The sequence below is a fragment of the Aquila chrysaetos genome, chromosome 15 (assembly GCF_900496995.4).
Source record: "Aquila chrysaetos chrysaetos chromosome 15, bAquChr1.4, whole genome shotgun sequence".
Lineage (NCBI taxonomy): Eukaryota > Metazoa > Chordata > Aves > Accipitriformes > Accipitridae > Aquila > Aquila chrysaetos.
In genome coordinates this window covers 502,592-515,881 of record NC_044018.1, presented here as the reverse complement: position 1 = coordinate 515,881, position 13,290 = coordinate 502,592, and the positions used below count along the sequence as shown (strand labels likewise).

The following is a 13,290-nucleotide window of genomic DNA, read 5'->3' as shown; positions in this document are numbered from 1 at the left end:
TCCAAGTTGGCTCCGTCTTTTGTGGTTAGGATTACAAATTAAGCAGCATCTCCAGAGATGATGTCTACATGGGTTTCCAGGCACAGAAGAGCACAGTCGGGAGCTGGCAAAGCCACGTCCATCCAGTCACGTTAGACGTCACCCCACAGCAGTTCAGCCAGCCTCAGCACTCTCTTTGAGTTATCCCTTCTTGAAACCTGGCGTTACGTATCCATACATTGCACACGTGCCAGTCATTATTCCAGGTCGGATGCCTGCTTGGTTAGGGCTTTCCCACAGTCACTGGGTCCTGCTGCCTTTCTCCAAGACAGCATGCTTCCGTTGGTGACCAGGAGGTGAACCCATGACAGTATCACCTGAAACAAGACTCTCCATGAGCTGGTCCCTTCATGTATTGGCCAGTCAGATTTTATAACCCCCAAACCGCTAGAAAAGAGACTAAAGAGCTGTGATCTGCTCTGTCAAACTGCTGGAAGAAAGTGCATGGTTTGCAGCCCCATAAAATTTGTTTGACAAAAATATCCAATTTGAAATACACCTGCTCACACCAATCAAAACTGTAGTCCATGCAGCCATCTGTTCTGGAGAACAGGACAGAGCCCATCCTCAGCAGGTTTGCAGGTGACACCAAACTGGGAGGAGTGGCTGTACACCAGCGGGTCATCCGGAGGGACCTCAATAGGCCGGAGAAATGGGACGGCAGGAACCTCATGCAGTTCAGCAAGGAGAATTGCCAAGTCCTGGGAACAACCCCAGGCACCAGGACGGGCTGGAGGCCACCTGCACGCAGCTTTGCAGGGTAGAACCTGGGGGTCGTGGTGGACACCGAGTTGACCATCAGGCAACAACGTGCCCTCGTGCAACAAAGGCGAATGGTTTCCTGGGCTGGCAAAGCATTGCCAGTCAAGGGAGGGGATCCTTCCCCTCTGCTCAGCACTGGTGAGGCCACCCCGGGGGTGCTGGGTCCAGTGCTGGGCTCCCCAGTACAAGAGGGACATGGACAGACTGGAGAGGGTCCAGCAAAAGGCCATGGCAATGATGAAGGCATTGAAGCATCTGTCACACGACGAGAGGCTGAGAGAGCTGGGATCACATCAATGTGTGTAAATAACTGATGGAAAAGACTAAAGAAAACCGAGCCAGAGCCTTCTCAGTGGTGCCCAGTGAAAAGACAAGAGGCAACAGGCACACCTCGAAATACAGGAAATTCTGTTTGAACATAAAAAATACTTCTTTAGCATGAGGCTGGTCAAACACTGGCACAGGTTGCCCAGAGAGTTTGTGGGGTCTCTACCCTTGGAGATACTCAAAACCTGATGGGACAAGGTCCTGAACAGCCTGCAGTGACTGGCCCTGCTTTGAGGGAGGGGGGGTTGGGCTGGGCGATCCCAGCGATGCTGGGATTTCTGGGATTCAGTAAGATCAGGAGCACTTTTCTACCCACCTTGTATTTCAGAGGACTTGCCATTCATCCCAATGCCTGTAAAGCTGTCTGCAGTCCTAAGAAGAGCAACAAGAGACGGGGAGGGTAGATTTTTCATTTTACAGGAAATAAAATTACCTGCTTTCTAAACGTGCCTTTCCGCCTGTGTTGCAGGTTAGATGGATGACCGCCAGCTGTACAGTAATTCAGGTAAGGATGGATATCTTTTTTCTTCCCATCTCCAGCAGCGTTGCTCTGTACACACCGTTGCAATGCATAGGACCAAGTCCCTGGTCACCTCCTGCCCTTGCCCCTGATCTCCTATTTGTGCACAAGGAAGGTTCCCTGCCTGCCAACCTTTCAAAAGGATGTTGATTTTTTTTTCTTGTTAAGACGGAATTCTGCTCCTGCTGCAGACAGTGGGAAAATGTCATTAACTTCAGCGAGAAGAGCATTATCTCCTATTTTATTAGTATTACTTCTATACTGAGAGGCCTCAGCCAGGAAATAGGACCCTATTGTGATGGACACTATCCAGATGTACTAAAAATACCATCTCTACCCTTGAAGAGCCTGTGCTTTAAGATATAATAAGGCACAACAGATGGATAGACAAACAGGTGGTTGGAGAGCACAAGATATGGTAAGGGAGAAAGCCTGAGCCCTACGGTGACAATGCCTCCGAAGGACCTGAATAAGATCCCTATCATCCCCATCTGAAAAGCTCGTAGGAGGGCACCCGATCAGGTTTCCACACTCCCCATACACTCGCTGGACATTTGCCTTAGCCACAATGCCCATCTTTCACCATTCCCAGTGGGAAGGAGGAGGGTTCTCGTGGCAGAAAAGCGTAGCGTGGATGCACACGTAATTAGCCAGAAAGGGATGGGGACTCGTGTAGTAGGTAACCTTCCTTCTAGGACCTGTTCCTTTACACTGTAGGTGGGTTAGCTGTAGAAACCAGGCAGGAGAAAGTCTTATCTTTAGCTTATCAGTTCAGACCCAGCCCACGGTGGAAGTGGGCCAGATGAATTAGTCATGATGGATCTGAAACACAATTTTGCATGATAAAACCACCACAGTTGTCCTCTAAAGGTAATTTGCAAAGGCGAAAAAAGAGGCTTTGCCCTTTCTGCCTCCCTGCCATTTTAGTGGTGGATAGAGATAACCTGAAAGTGGCTTGAGAGTTTTTCTGATAGTTCTTACATTAGAAATTCAAGTCCTGCCTCATCTGGGAAACAATCTGGTAACTCAAGAAGGAGTGAAATTATACCATTAGAGAGGAAGCCAGCAATGGGGAGCTGTTTATACTGCTGTGTGTGGCTTTTTCTTAATGTCCCTTTAACTCTAATGGCTTTGGAGGAAAGGATGGCTTTTGACCCCGGTCACCCCTTAGCCACTGATCTGGAGACGAGAAGCTCCCTGTTCCCTGAGAAGCCCAGCAGTGCCTCCAACACCACCAAGGACCGGCGCTGATGAGCGCTAAATTAGACACAACTGAAAAAATAAGAGAGAGAAACTACTTTCAGGTTTCTTTATCCTCCAGAAAGAATGAAGACATGTCAGTGAAAGAAAAAAATCCTTTAAACTGCGGTAGCTCAAGTTCCTCGCATTCCCGTTTGCAGTGCCAGAACCTGTGATGGGTCCTCCTGAGCCGTCGGTGTGTCCAGCCGGCGGTGGTGTCCGGCCAAGCCACAGCTCTGGCTGCCCACCGATGGCAGAGGGGGGCTGGGATGGGCAGCATCGTCAGGGGCTTTCTGTTAACAGATCTTGGCTATTCTGGGGGGAAAATGCGCAGCACCAACCTCACCTTGGCTTGCAAAGTCAACCGTGTCAGCTCACGGGCCCTCGCTCACAGGACCTGGGGACCTGCCACGGCACCACGGTCCCGGTGTCGGTGACTCAGGAGCTCGTGTTTCCTCTGTTTCCCGGGTTGTCGGGTCCAAGGTGAGGAGCTCTGGGGTCAGCAGGATGCTTGACGGTCATGGTGGGTGCCGCGCGTTCGGTCTGCTCCGAGCTTGCCCGGGATGTCCCCAGAGATGCGCAGCCCCAACCAGAGGGTTCAGGAGGTCCCAGCAGAGGAGCTTGGCTCCTGCCCTGCGACCGTGCGGGAGCCGATCTCCAAACCCCTGCAGGGTCAGGCCGGAGCTCTGCTCTCTGCAGATGCTGACGGCGCGTTGTGTGTTTCTGATGACGCAGGCATGGAGGGTTATGCTTAGAATTGAGAGACGTCTCCCCATCCTTTGGAAGAGGCACATTTCAGCCGATACATTCACCATCGTGCAACTGTGACCGATCTCAACCACCTGCTGATGAAAGCGGCTTTCTCGGAACCACCTGGAGGGCTTTCCCCGTGGGCACTTGCCTCTTAGGTCATTGCATGTACTATTTTCCTCCATGTGTTTACTAATGGTAATCAGACAACGCCCCATCAAACTCAGCGATTTATGGGAGGTTTAAAAAAAAAAAAAACAAACAAAAGGAAAGCTAATACTCCCTGCTCCTGCTAAGTGTACTGATCTTTTTTTATTTCCTCCCAAATGGTGTCATCATTGCATCACACACTGGTTATTTCCTCTTGACTTCTGCCCCTCGATATGCATGAAAAAATGGGTGTAGAGCCTCCTGGATCCCTTGCGTGTGACACAAAGGGGATTCTGCCTTCAAAAAAACCCACCTTCTCCAAACACCGCGCTGTCAGTGTCTGGTCGCCATCGTGTGTGATGTCGCTTGTCATCCTGGGAGTAAATGGCAGGGCACGTCACGGGTGGAGGGCTGCACAACCAGAGGAGCAGCAGCAGCGGCGATGGGCCACCAGCCGCCTGCCTCCCGGCATTCTTGGCTCTGCTTCTCTTCAGACTGTTAAAAAATTTCCCTTTATAAGCAAGGAATTCAGGGACGACCATTGCTAGGCTTAGATTAGCATCTCTGCATTCATTTTCAGGCGTCGAGTTTGGTTTTGTTTAAAATTAAGAGAAATAACCAAGTTGTGTAGTCTGAGGCTGGCAGCTCACCACTCTCTGATCCTTGCTAGGCTTTTCTTCCATAGCTGCTTAGAAAACATTGTAATCAGTTCCAATCACTGGTGATTTTTTTTTTTTTTTCTTGGTGCTTAGGAATGTTATTTTTAGTGGAAGGAGCTGAGTGCCCTAATGCATCTATAAATATTTATCAAGGGTGATGAATGGAAAGGAGTGATAAACCCTGAAACCAGCCCTCAGCTTTTCTTCCTGTCTGAACCGATACATGGCCTCAGTTCTCGGTGGAAAGTGCTCGTCGGGTACCTACAGCCCTTGGGGAGAGAGAAAATAAACGTACGTGGTGGCCGCAGACTTAGTTGAATATAAATATTGTGAATGAGCTGTCAAGAAGGAAAGGAAAGTGATGATAACCTGGTGCAGCATGTTAGCTTTAGCCTGCCAAACAGAGTGCGCTCGCGGGGATGGGGAAGGTTTTGTGTGCGTTTTCGGCTGAATTTGCTGAATTAGGACCTGCAGCGGCTTTGGCTGCAGCTACAGGCGGATTCGAGCACTGAAAATAGGAATGTTTTGCTGATGGCCACGCTCGGGGACCTGCTGGGGTGGTGAAGGCTGCCGGCAGCAGGAGGTGTTACGGCTGCGCAGGCACCGGGGTCTTCCTCCTGCTGACCAGGGTGCGAGCGGCCGGGGAGTTTGCATCGTGCCGGTGGGATCTCCTGGCACCTCGTGCGGGCGAGAGGCTGGGAGCTCCCGGCCGAGCTCCGCCGAGTCCGGCGTCAGGGACTGGGTGTCTGCACCGGCAGCAGTGCCGGAGGAGGGGAGCTGCGCCACGGGGCAGCCCGGGGTGGTGATGGGAGAGCCCGTGGCAACGTGTGGGGTGGTGGGGTGGAAGTCGTCGCCTCCTTAGAGGTGCCAGGGCCCAAAATGTGGCACAGACTGGAAGGGAGGGATGAAGACACATCTCCCGTAGCCGTCAGGGAAGCACGTTACGCACGAAGCCTGGATCACAGGGGAGCGTCACATTTGCTGCTTTTTTCCTGTTATTACTCACTCTGTGACTTTCCCTTCTCGCTTTTGCTACCACGATTGCCAGGAGGCAAAAAAACCTCCTGCCGCAGCTGCCACCTCGGCCGCGAGCATCTCGCTGAGCCTGCGGTCCAGCCGCAGCTGGAGGAGGTGCAGGTGGCACCGCCGGGACCGGCCACCACCGCTCCGGCTGGCCAGGCACTCGGAGGGGAGACGCTGCGGAGAACGCCCCGCTGCCAGGGCTCTTGCAGCCAGCGCTGCCGGTCGCAGGGAGGGTGACAGCCGGGGGAGCGGGGGCATCTGGGCTTTGTTCGGAAAACCTGGCGGGATCAGTGGGGCTTTGTACAGATGCAGTGGGGATATCGTCTGTGTGTGTTAAATGTGACCCCGCGTGCCATGGCTCTGCAGTGCCTCTCCCATGATGCCATTTATTGTAGCCGGTAAAGCATTTTAGCACATACTTTATATTATTGCAAGGCTGGGGCTGCAGGTTGGTGCTGGCTGCTGCCGTGCTGGCTGCTGCCAGGAGGATGGCGTTCGCCCAGCAAGCCGCTGCTGGAGCAGGAGGAATCTGTGCCCCCCCGGTCTAAAGGGTCCTGGAAAGGCCACGGTCCTGTGGTCATGGCTCCGGTAATGTGCACCCTGCAGCCAGCAGGAGCAACCGGGAGTGATGGAGAGCGAGGGCAGCTGCTAGCCAGGTCCAGGCATCGGATCAACAAGGCCTGAGCTTAATTGCACCTGTCCTCGTCGGCCTGCTACCGATAGCTTCCCTCCGCCATCGCTCGGAGGTGATGGGAACGATGCCGCAGGGTCCCCCCAGCCTTTCCCTGCGGTGCATAGTGGTGCCAAGGAGAGCGTGGTTAGCTGGCTTGGCGGCACTCCGGGCAGGCTGTCTTGACATGTCACTCAACGGTGTCATTTAGGGAGGTCACTGCTGGTCCCCAGACCCTGTTGGTGAAGCCCAGCTGGTGCTGGCGGTCCCAGTGCCCTGGGGTCTGCCCTCGTGGTGCTGCTGCCCCCAGCACCAGTCTGGCACTGGGGTAGGCAGCGTGGGCTCAAAGCAGGGCTTGGGGCACGGACTGGTCCAGCAGAGCCAGGGAAGCACCGGGACAAGTGCGGATGCTGGGGTCCGAGCCTTGCCGTGGCCATCAACAGGGGTTCCTGTGCCGGGCAGGATGCCCGGGATCATTTTGCACCCCAGTAACACCAGGCACCTCCACCGGTGACATGCTGGGACATTGTGTAGGGGAAAAACCACCCAGCACCCCAGCTTGCTTATGGCTAACTTTGAAACCTGCTTACAAACTGTTGTTTGCCTTTGGAATAATCGCCTTAAACCCTCCAGGAGGAACAGTTCAGGCCGGGCTTTAATATATGTCCGCAGGCTGTGTCCTGCTGCGGCGTTACTGCACTCCAGCTCCAGCGTGTGCGGATTCCCGAGGCCGGTGGCACCGTGCCGGAGGGACTGGCCGCTCACCCAAGTCCTTGCTCAGCACCCGGGATGCAACGTCCCGGAGGCTGCCAGGGAAATCTGCCCTGCAGCACCAGAGAGCTCCCGGGGTCGGAGCCCGGTGTGTGTGCACATGTGTGCATGGGTGTGTGTGGGTGCACGTGTGCGGGTGTGCACACGTGTGTGTGGGTGCACGGGTGCCTGCATGCACTGCAGGCAGCGTGTCGCTTGCCGCTGCTGCTCTCGGGAGATCTGCTGGGTCCGAGCGTGTCTGCCGGTGCCTCCCTGCCCATCCCTGCTGCCCAGCGTCTGCCCGCACCCCTGAGGCTGCCGGTAAAAATAAAAATAACCACAGATATGGTTCTTTGCTTTCAAATTTGGGGCTTTATTTTATGCAATTGGATGGTCGTTTTTTCATCAGGATCCAGGAATGGGAGTCACTAGCAGAGAGCGGGACCGGATCCAGACCCCGGGGAGGATGGCAGGGCCCCGTGCAGAGCCCAGCCGGGCACGGTGCTGCCGGAGCCGGGCAGGTGCAGGCAGAGCAGGCAGAGCAGGCAGGCCACGGGCCGTGGTGTCGGGCATCGCTGCTGAATCCTGGGGACGGTGTGTTGAGATGGGCTGTAAGGGAATAGTTGCTGATTGCTCTCCGGTGACTTTCTGTGCTGTAATTCCCTCGCCAATACTGACCGAACCACCTGCGATTGTCCTGGCACCTCCAAAACCGCTGGAAACGGCACCGCTCCCTTGCCTGGGTTGCCCTGGTTTTCCTGGGAGACGGCTCTGCTCCCAGGGAATGGCCGGTCCCCAGCACAGACCCGGTGCCTCAGCAGTGATGGGAAGGCATGCCAGTGCTGCGGCATAGCCACAGCGGCTGTAATTAAGCCCCTCTTTAATTCCCACTTGGGCTGAGCACGGGCTGGGGCAGAGCCATGGGGCTTGCGGTGCCTTCTCCTGCCAGGCAGAGCCGGCCGGCAGGAAGCATCAAATTCGGATTGCAAGGAAACTTTGCAATTTCCCTAGGGCAAAACCCACCTGAACAAAAAAGCAAAATGCCACCTAAAAATGTTTTCTCATGGGAAGGTTACCTGGACAGAGCCATCTCCCTGCATTGGCATCCCTGGCCGATGCCCGGTGCCAGGGGTTAATGCCAGGAGAGGGAAACCCCCAGTTTTCACAGGGTAGGGAATAGGGACAGTCGCCCTGCAGTATGTCCCACACCCGGCTGGTCTGTCGGCGATGTGCCAAAGGCAGGCGGTGGCTTTGGCCGCTCATGCCATCCCTCGGCACAGGCGTGCTCAGAGGCTCCCCGAGCCCTGGCCGTGCTCGCGCAATCGGGGTGCCCCCAGCAGCAGAGCCTGGCAGTCGGGGGGTCGGGGACCGTGCCAAGCTTTGGTGCCATTCCCTATTCCTGGCACCGCGTGAGTGCGGGCACGGGTGAGTGCGGGAGCGTCCCTGGGAGCGGTTGGCAAACCCGCGCTGGAGCTGATGCTGTAAGTGTGGGGAATGTCTCTAACAGAAACCTGTAAACTGGAAGCCATGTTCTGTCATCTGCCAAATATTTAATAAATTCATCTCATCCCTAAGGGGTGTCTTGTCCCTTCACCATGTGAAAAAAGCAGAGATGTTAATGAAAACAAAAAAAGGTTTTTAATAGGAAACGACTGCTCCAAAGCAGCACACAGTATGAGAGCAGCTGCCGGCACTTCGCCGTGGGTTCGTACGGAGCGGCAGAGCCAGAGGATTACCCTCATTTGTCATGGCTGCAGGTCACTGGAAGCAGACAGAGCTGCCTGTGTTCGGGGCCGTGGCGCCCGCCACATCTGTGCCATCGGCACGGCGCCGACGCCCCGGCATGGCTGCCTCCTCCCCGCCAGATGTTCCCCCCCCCACTGCAAACCCTGCACCGGCAAGCACATCTGGTGGTGGCAGAAAGCGCGAGGGCCGGGCTCAGAGGGCGGGCAGGCACCGGGGTGGGAGCATCTGCACCGGAGCCCCCATCCTCTCCCAACGCAGCGTTAGAAACCATACTGGGGGAGCTGCGGTTTGCGGTACCAGGTGCCCGACCCCCCTGGTAAAGGCCCCGGCAATGGTGGGGCCGTTGTCACCGCTGGTCCCCCCAGACGCAGAGTCGCTGATGGAGGGGGTCTCATGCCCCATCCAGCCCCGGTGCGCTGGGTTGGCGGTGGCTCGCAGCCGGCACCGGCTCTGCCATGGGGACGCCCAGTTCCCACACCGCCGGACCCGGCGGAGATGCTTCACGCCCACGCCCGGACCCTCCTGCGACCGCTGCGGAGGGATGCCCCAGCTCCCGCAGACCCCCGGCAGAGCCGCCGGCGGCAGGGGCCAGGCTCCGCTCACGCAGAGGAAACCTTAGCCCCAGGAATCCGCGGCTTCGCGGGCGCAGATGCATTCCCTCCACTTCTCGGCCCCGATTTGGCACGGCGCTGCCCGGCTCCAGGCGCTCATTTGTGTAAGGGATTAGGCACCTTGGTGGGAAAGACACAGACCCTTCCCATAGCCGGGGGGGCTGCCGGGCCTGGGGCGGCTTCGTGCTCCTCTCAACCCAGTGCGAGGTGAGATTGGGAGCGAGAAACCGCCCGAGAGCTCAGCCCGGCTTCGCAGGAGCACAGACCGAGCGCACGGCCAGCTCTGCCGCCACGGCACCGGCACGCTGCCGGGCTCTGCCTGGGGGCAGCTGCCTGTCCTCGCGCGGGCACCATCCCTGGCGGGGGTCCTGCCCGGCCATGGCCACCACCACGGACCTGGCATTTGCCGAGTGTGGCAGAGGGGGTGGCACGGGTGTTACTGGCACTGCTGGGCTCTGCTCCCCATCCCGCATCACCCGGCCAAGTGTGTGCCCAGGGAGGGAGCAGTGGGTGCTGCATCCCCCGACCCCATCAGCAGTGCCCAGGACCACCTGGGGACAGAGACGGTTTGTGATCCCAGTGCCACTGTGTCCCCTCTGCTGTCCCCCCAGCCCCCCTGACTGTTCCCTCCCACCCCGCGCTGGGGGACGTGGGGGCAGCACCCCCCTAAATATAGCTATTGCCCTTAAAAGCCATATTTAACTGTCCATCACCACCCCCCTGCTTGTGGGGGAGGATTTTTTGCCTCAGTCCCCGGCTCCCCCCTTCTCCCACGCAGCCCCCACAGAGGAGGGTCCCCGCAGTGGGGACACTGCTCTCTCCTCCCCAGGATCGGTCCCGCTCCCCGCAGCACCCTGTCTCTCTCCCTCCCCTCCTTGGCACCCGCAGACCCCCAGGAGCCGCCCGGAGCCCACCAGGCCCAGGGCCCCATCGGGGGGGGTCCCCGGGGACCCCACGCGACAGCCCACACAGGGACAGTGGGTGGGGAGGCCGGTAGACAGCCAGGAGTGTTGTGTCCATCACCAGACCGTGCTCGCAGCCCACCACCTCCCACTCACGGGGACCGACCCCAGCCCGGGGAGCCCACGCTGCCGGGCTGAGCCCTGCACCGCGGCCGCCTGCGGGCACGGGGAGCCGAAGCCTCGAGCCTGGCACAAGGGCTGCATCAGCCGCTGCTCGCCCATGGGTGCGAGCACACTCACCTGCACAGAGTGTGTGTGCACTGCCCGTGTGTGCACACACCGTGTGTGCGTGCACGCTCGCCCGTGCTTTCAGGCCTGTGCGCGCTCGCGGCGTGCTCTCGCACACTCCCGCGCCCCACGTGCGCGTGTGGGCAGGGTCCCCACGGGGTCACACGTGCCCGTGCACACGCGCGTGTGCCTGCATGCGCACCCACATACGCGTGCGTGCGCAGGCACGGACGTGCATTGAGACAAACTTGTGCAGAAGCGCGTGTGCTCTTGCACACGCACAGAGCACCGTGCTCGGCGCCGGTTCCCCTGTGTTGCCTGTCCCCTCCCGTCCCCGGCGTCCACCCTGTCCTGCCCACCCACCCTGCCAGCCATCACTTGGGGACATCGAGCCACCGCGTTGGTCCTTCCCCAATGCTGCCGGCAGCTGCCTCGGTGCCAGGCGGAAGGGCACGGGGGGGGACCCAGCCGCGGGTGCCATGGGGCAGCACCCAGGTCCCGGTGGCAGCTGGTGGGATCTCCGCGTGCGGTGAGCTGCTCCGCGGCACAGCCGCGACACCACGTCCCCGAGGGTGGGGAGGGTCCCCCGCCTGCCTGTGCCCCTTCCCAAGAGGGATGTGGGTGCTGTGTGTCAGCTGGGTGCTGTGCCGAGGGGGGACGTGGGTGCTGCATGTGGACACAGGACCTGTTTGCAGGCTGCAGCCGAGGTGCCGGTCCAGGGGCACCTATATCCCTGCCCTTCTGTTTATTCTACAGGTGATAACATTTTCACACCTCGTTAGTGCCATATTTGAACCCAATTACCCCCAGCCCCAGGAGGGGGATCAGCTCCTGCTCAGCATGGGGCAGCAGATGGGCTTAGCCCATCAGAGACCCCAGGGACCCCATGTGCCCCAGGGAGATCCCAGGGTCTCTGTGCCCCCCAAGGAGACCTCAGGGACCCCATGTGCCCCAGGGAGATCCCAGGGACCCCGTGAGCCCCACACCTGGGCTCAGACCTGGGTGCCCCTCGCCAGGCTCCCCCCAGCCAGCACTGGGAGAGGTGCCAACCCAACCCACCGCCCGCGGTGCCCACCCCGCTGCCACGCTCCGGTGCTGCGGCACAGCCCTGGGCCCCCAACCGGCAATGGCCCCGCGTGCTGGACGGTGCTCACAAGCACCCAACAACTTGGAGCGTGCAAGGCCAGGACTGGGGTCCATGCCCACCCCCATGACCCCCTCTGGGCCCTGCTCAGGGGGTACGGCAGCAGGGCATGCAATGCTCTCTTCTGCATCCCCCTCCTTCCCTTCCCACCCACAGCACGGGGTGGCCAGGGGGTCCCATGGGTGCCATAGATGAGGGCCGCTGACCCAGTTTGGGGGGGGCATGGTCAGCTATGGCCCCGTGTCCATGCAGTTCAGACACCTGCAGCCCCCTCCCCAGGGCAGCCCCCGGCATGGCCCCCCGGGACGTGGGGCACTGCTAAGGGGCACCCAGCCTCCCCCCACGCAGGGTCGGGGGCCTCCATGTCAGTGCCTGACCCCGGGGCCGGGGCTGCTCCTCGTTTGCACCATTTAACGGCCACCCTGGGCCACATCGGCTGCCCCGGCTCCATCCATCACCGGGGAACTGATTCCTCCGCTCCGCTACAAGCTGTTGGTGTGACCCGTGCCCTTCCTCCCCTGCCCTCCTCCTCCTCCCTGTCCCACACACCCACCCATGATTTATGGAAGAGGAAGGGGAGCGCCAAGCGCGGTTATCCATGGGCAAACACCACGCCGGGGCGGGACACGGAGGGTGCGGCCGCGGGTGCCGGGGACCCCGGCACGGTGCCTGCCCCGGGGCTCCGCGGGGGGCTGCCGGTCCCTCCCCGGGGGGTCCCAGACGCACCCGGTTGCCTCGCGCACACACACACACGGCGCACATGCACCCCCGTGTGACACACGCTGTGTCCCCCCGCCCTAGGGACAGGCCATCGCCACGTGCTCCCAGTGTTCCCACAGCCCTGGCAGCCCCTGCACCCCGGCTCCCCGTGCCCCTCGCCTGCTGCCCTGCCCCGGCGGGGGCTGTGGTGTGCCGGGGGGTGGCACAAGCCCCGGTGGCACTCCGGGACACGGCACAGGGGACACGGCCCCACTGCAGCCTCGTGGGACATCTCTGAGCCCCTTCCAGCATCCTTCTCCCACAGGCACAATGCCAGGTTGGGGAGGTCCAGGCAAGGGGCCGGGGCACGCGGGGTCCATCCTGGCCACCCCCTGCCACGCTTTGGGATGCCGGGACCATCGGCCATTTCTGCAGGCTCGTGCAGAAATTCGGCGGCAATTACGTAACAAGGAGCCATCAGTCCTGAAAACAAGGTCAGGCGGGAAGACGGCGGTGGCGGGGGGGAGTGGGAAGGACCGGCCGGCGGCTGCTCTCCCTCCCCAGGCTGCGGCGGTGGGAGCCACGCGCTGGGAATGGCACCGGGACATGGCACAGCATGCCAGCCCTGCTGAGCAACGTGAGTGCTGAGAGCACGGGGGTCCCTCAAGCCATGCTGCATCACGCCTGCATCCCTCGGGGTCCCTCTGGCCATGGTGGCATCACGCCTGCATCCCCACGTCTGCCGTGGGGCCAGAGCCGTGGGCTGGGCCCCATCCCCGGAGTGCAGCTCTCGGGATTTGCTTAGTCTGGGGGTGCTCGGACCCGGACAGAGGGACTCTGGAACAGAGCAAATACCCCCCATTGCAGAGGCGGGGGGACCTGTGGGGCACAGGCAGCGACAGGAGCCACCCCGAGCACAGCGGTGGCCGGGCCGGGCCGGTGGCATCGCCAGGGAGCGGGGGGCAAATGTGGGGCCCCACTGCAGCAGCTCTGCCTCTTCCCAGGGGATGC

The 13,290-nt window shown here is 59.8% G+C and overlaps 1 protein-coding gene across 8 annotated transcripts in view; it reads left to right on the top strand.

Moving 5' to 3' along the window:
• The window catches only part of DTNB (dystrobrevin beta), a 214,767-nt gene extending 206,304 nt beyond the window's left edge, over positions 1-8,463 (top strand). For all 8 annotated transcript variants that reach the window (XM_030037505.2, XM_030037503.1, XM_030037509.1 and 5 more), the window contains 2 exons: positions 1,598-1,633; positions 3,623-8,463. In XM_030037505.2, coding sequence (XP_029893365.1) covers positions 1,598-1,602 — 5 coding nt within the window. In that variant the 3' untranslated portion in view covers positions 1,603-1,633; positions 3,623-8,463. The remainder of the gene's footprint in view (positions 1-1,597; positions 1,634-3,622) is intronic.
• Positions 8,464-13,290: the final 4,827 nt, after the last annotated feature.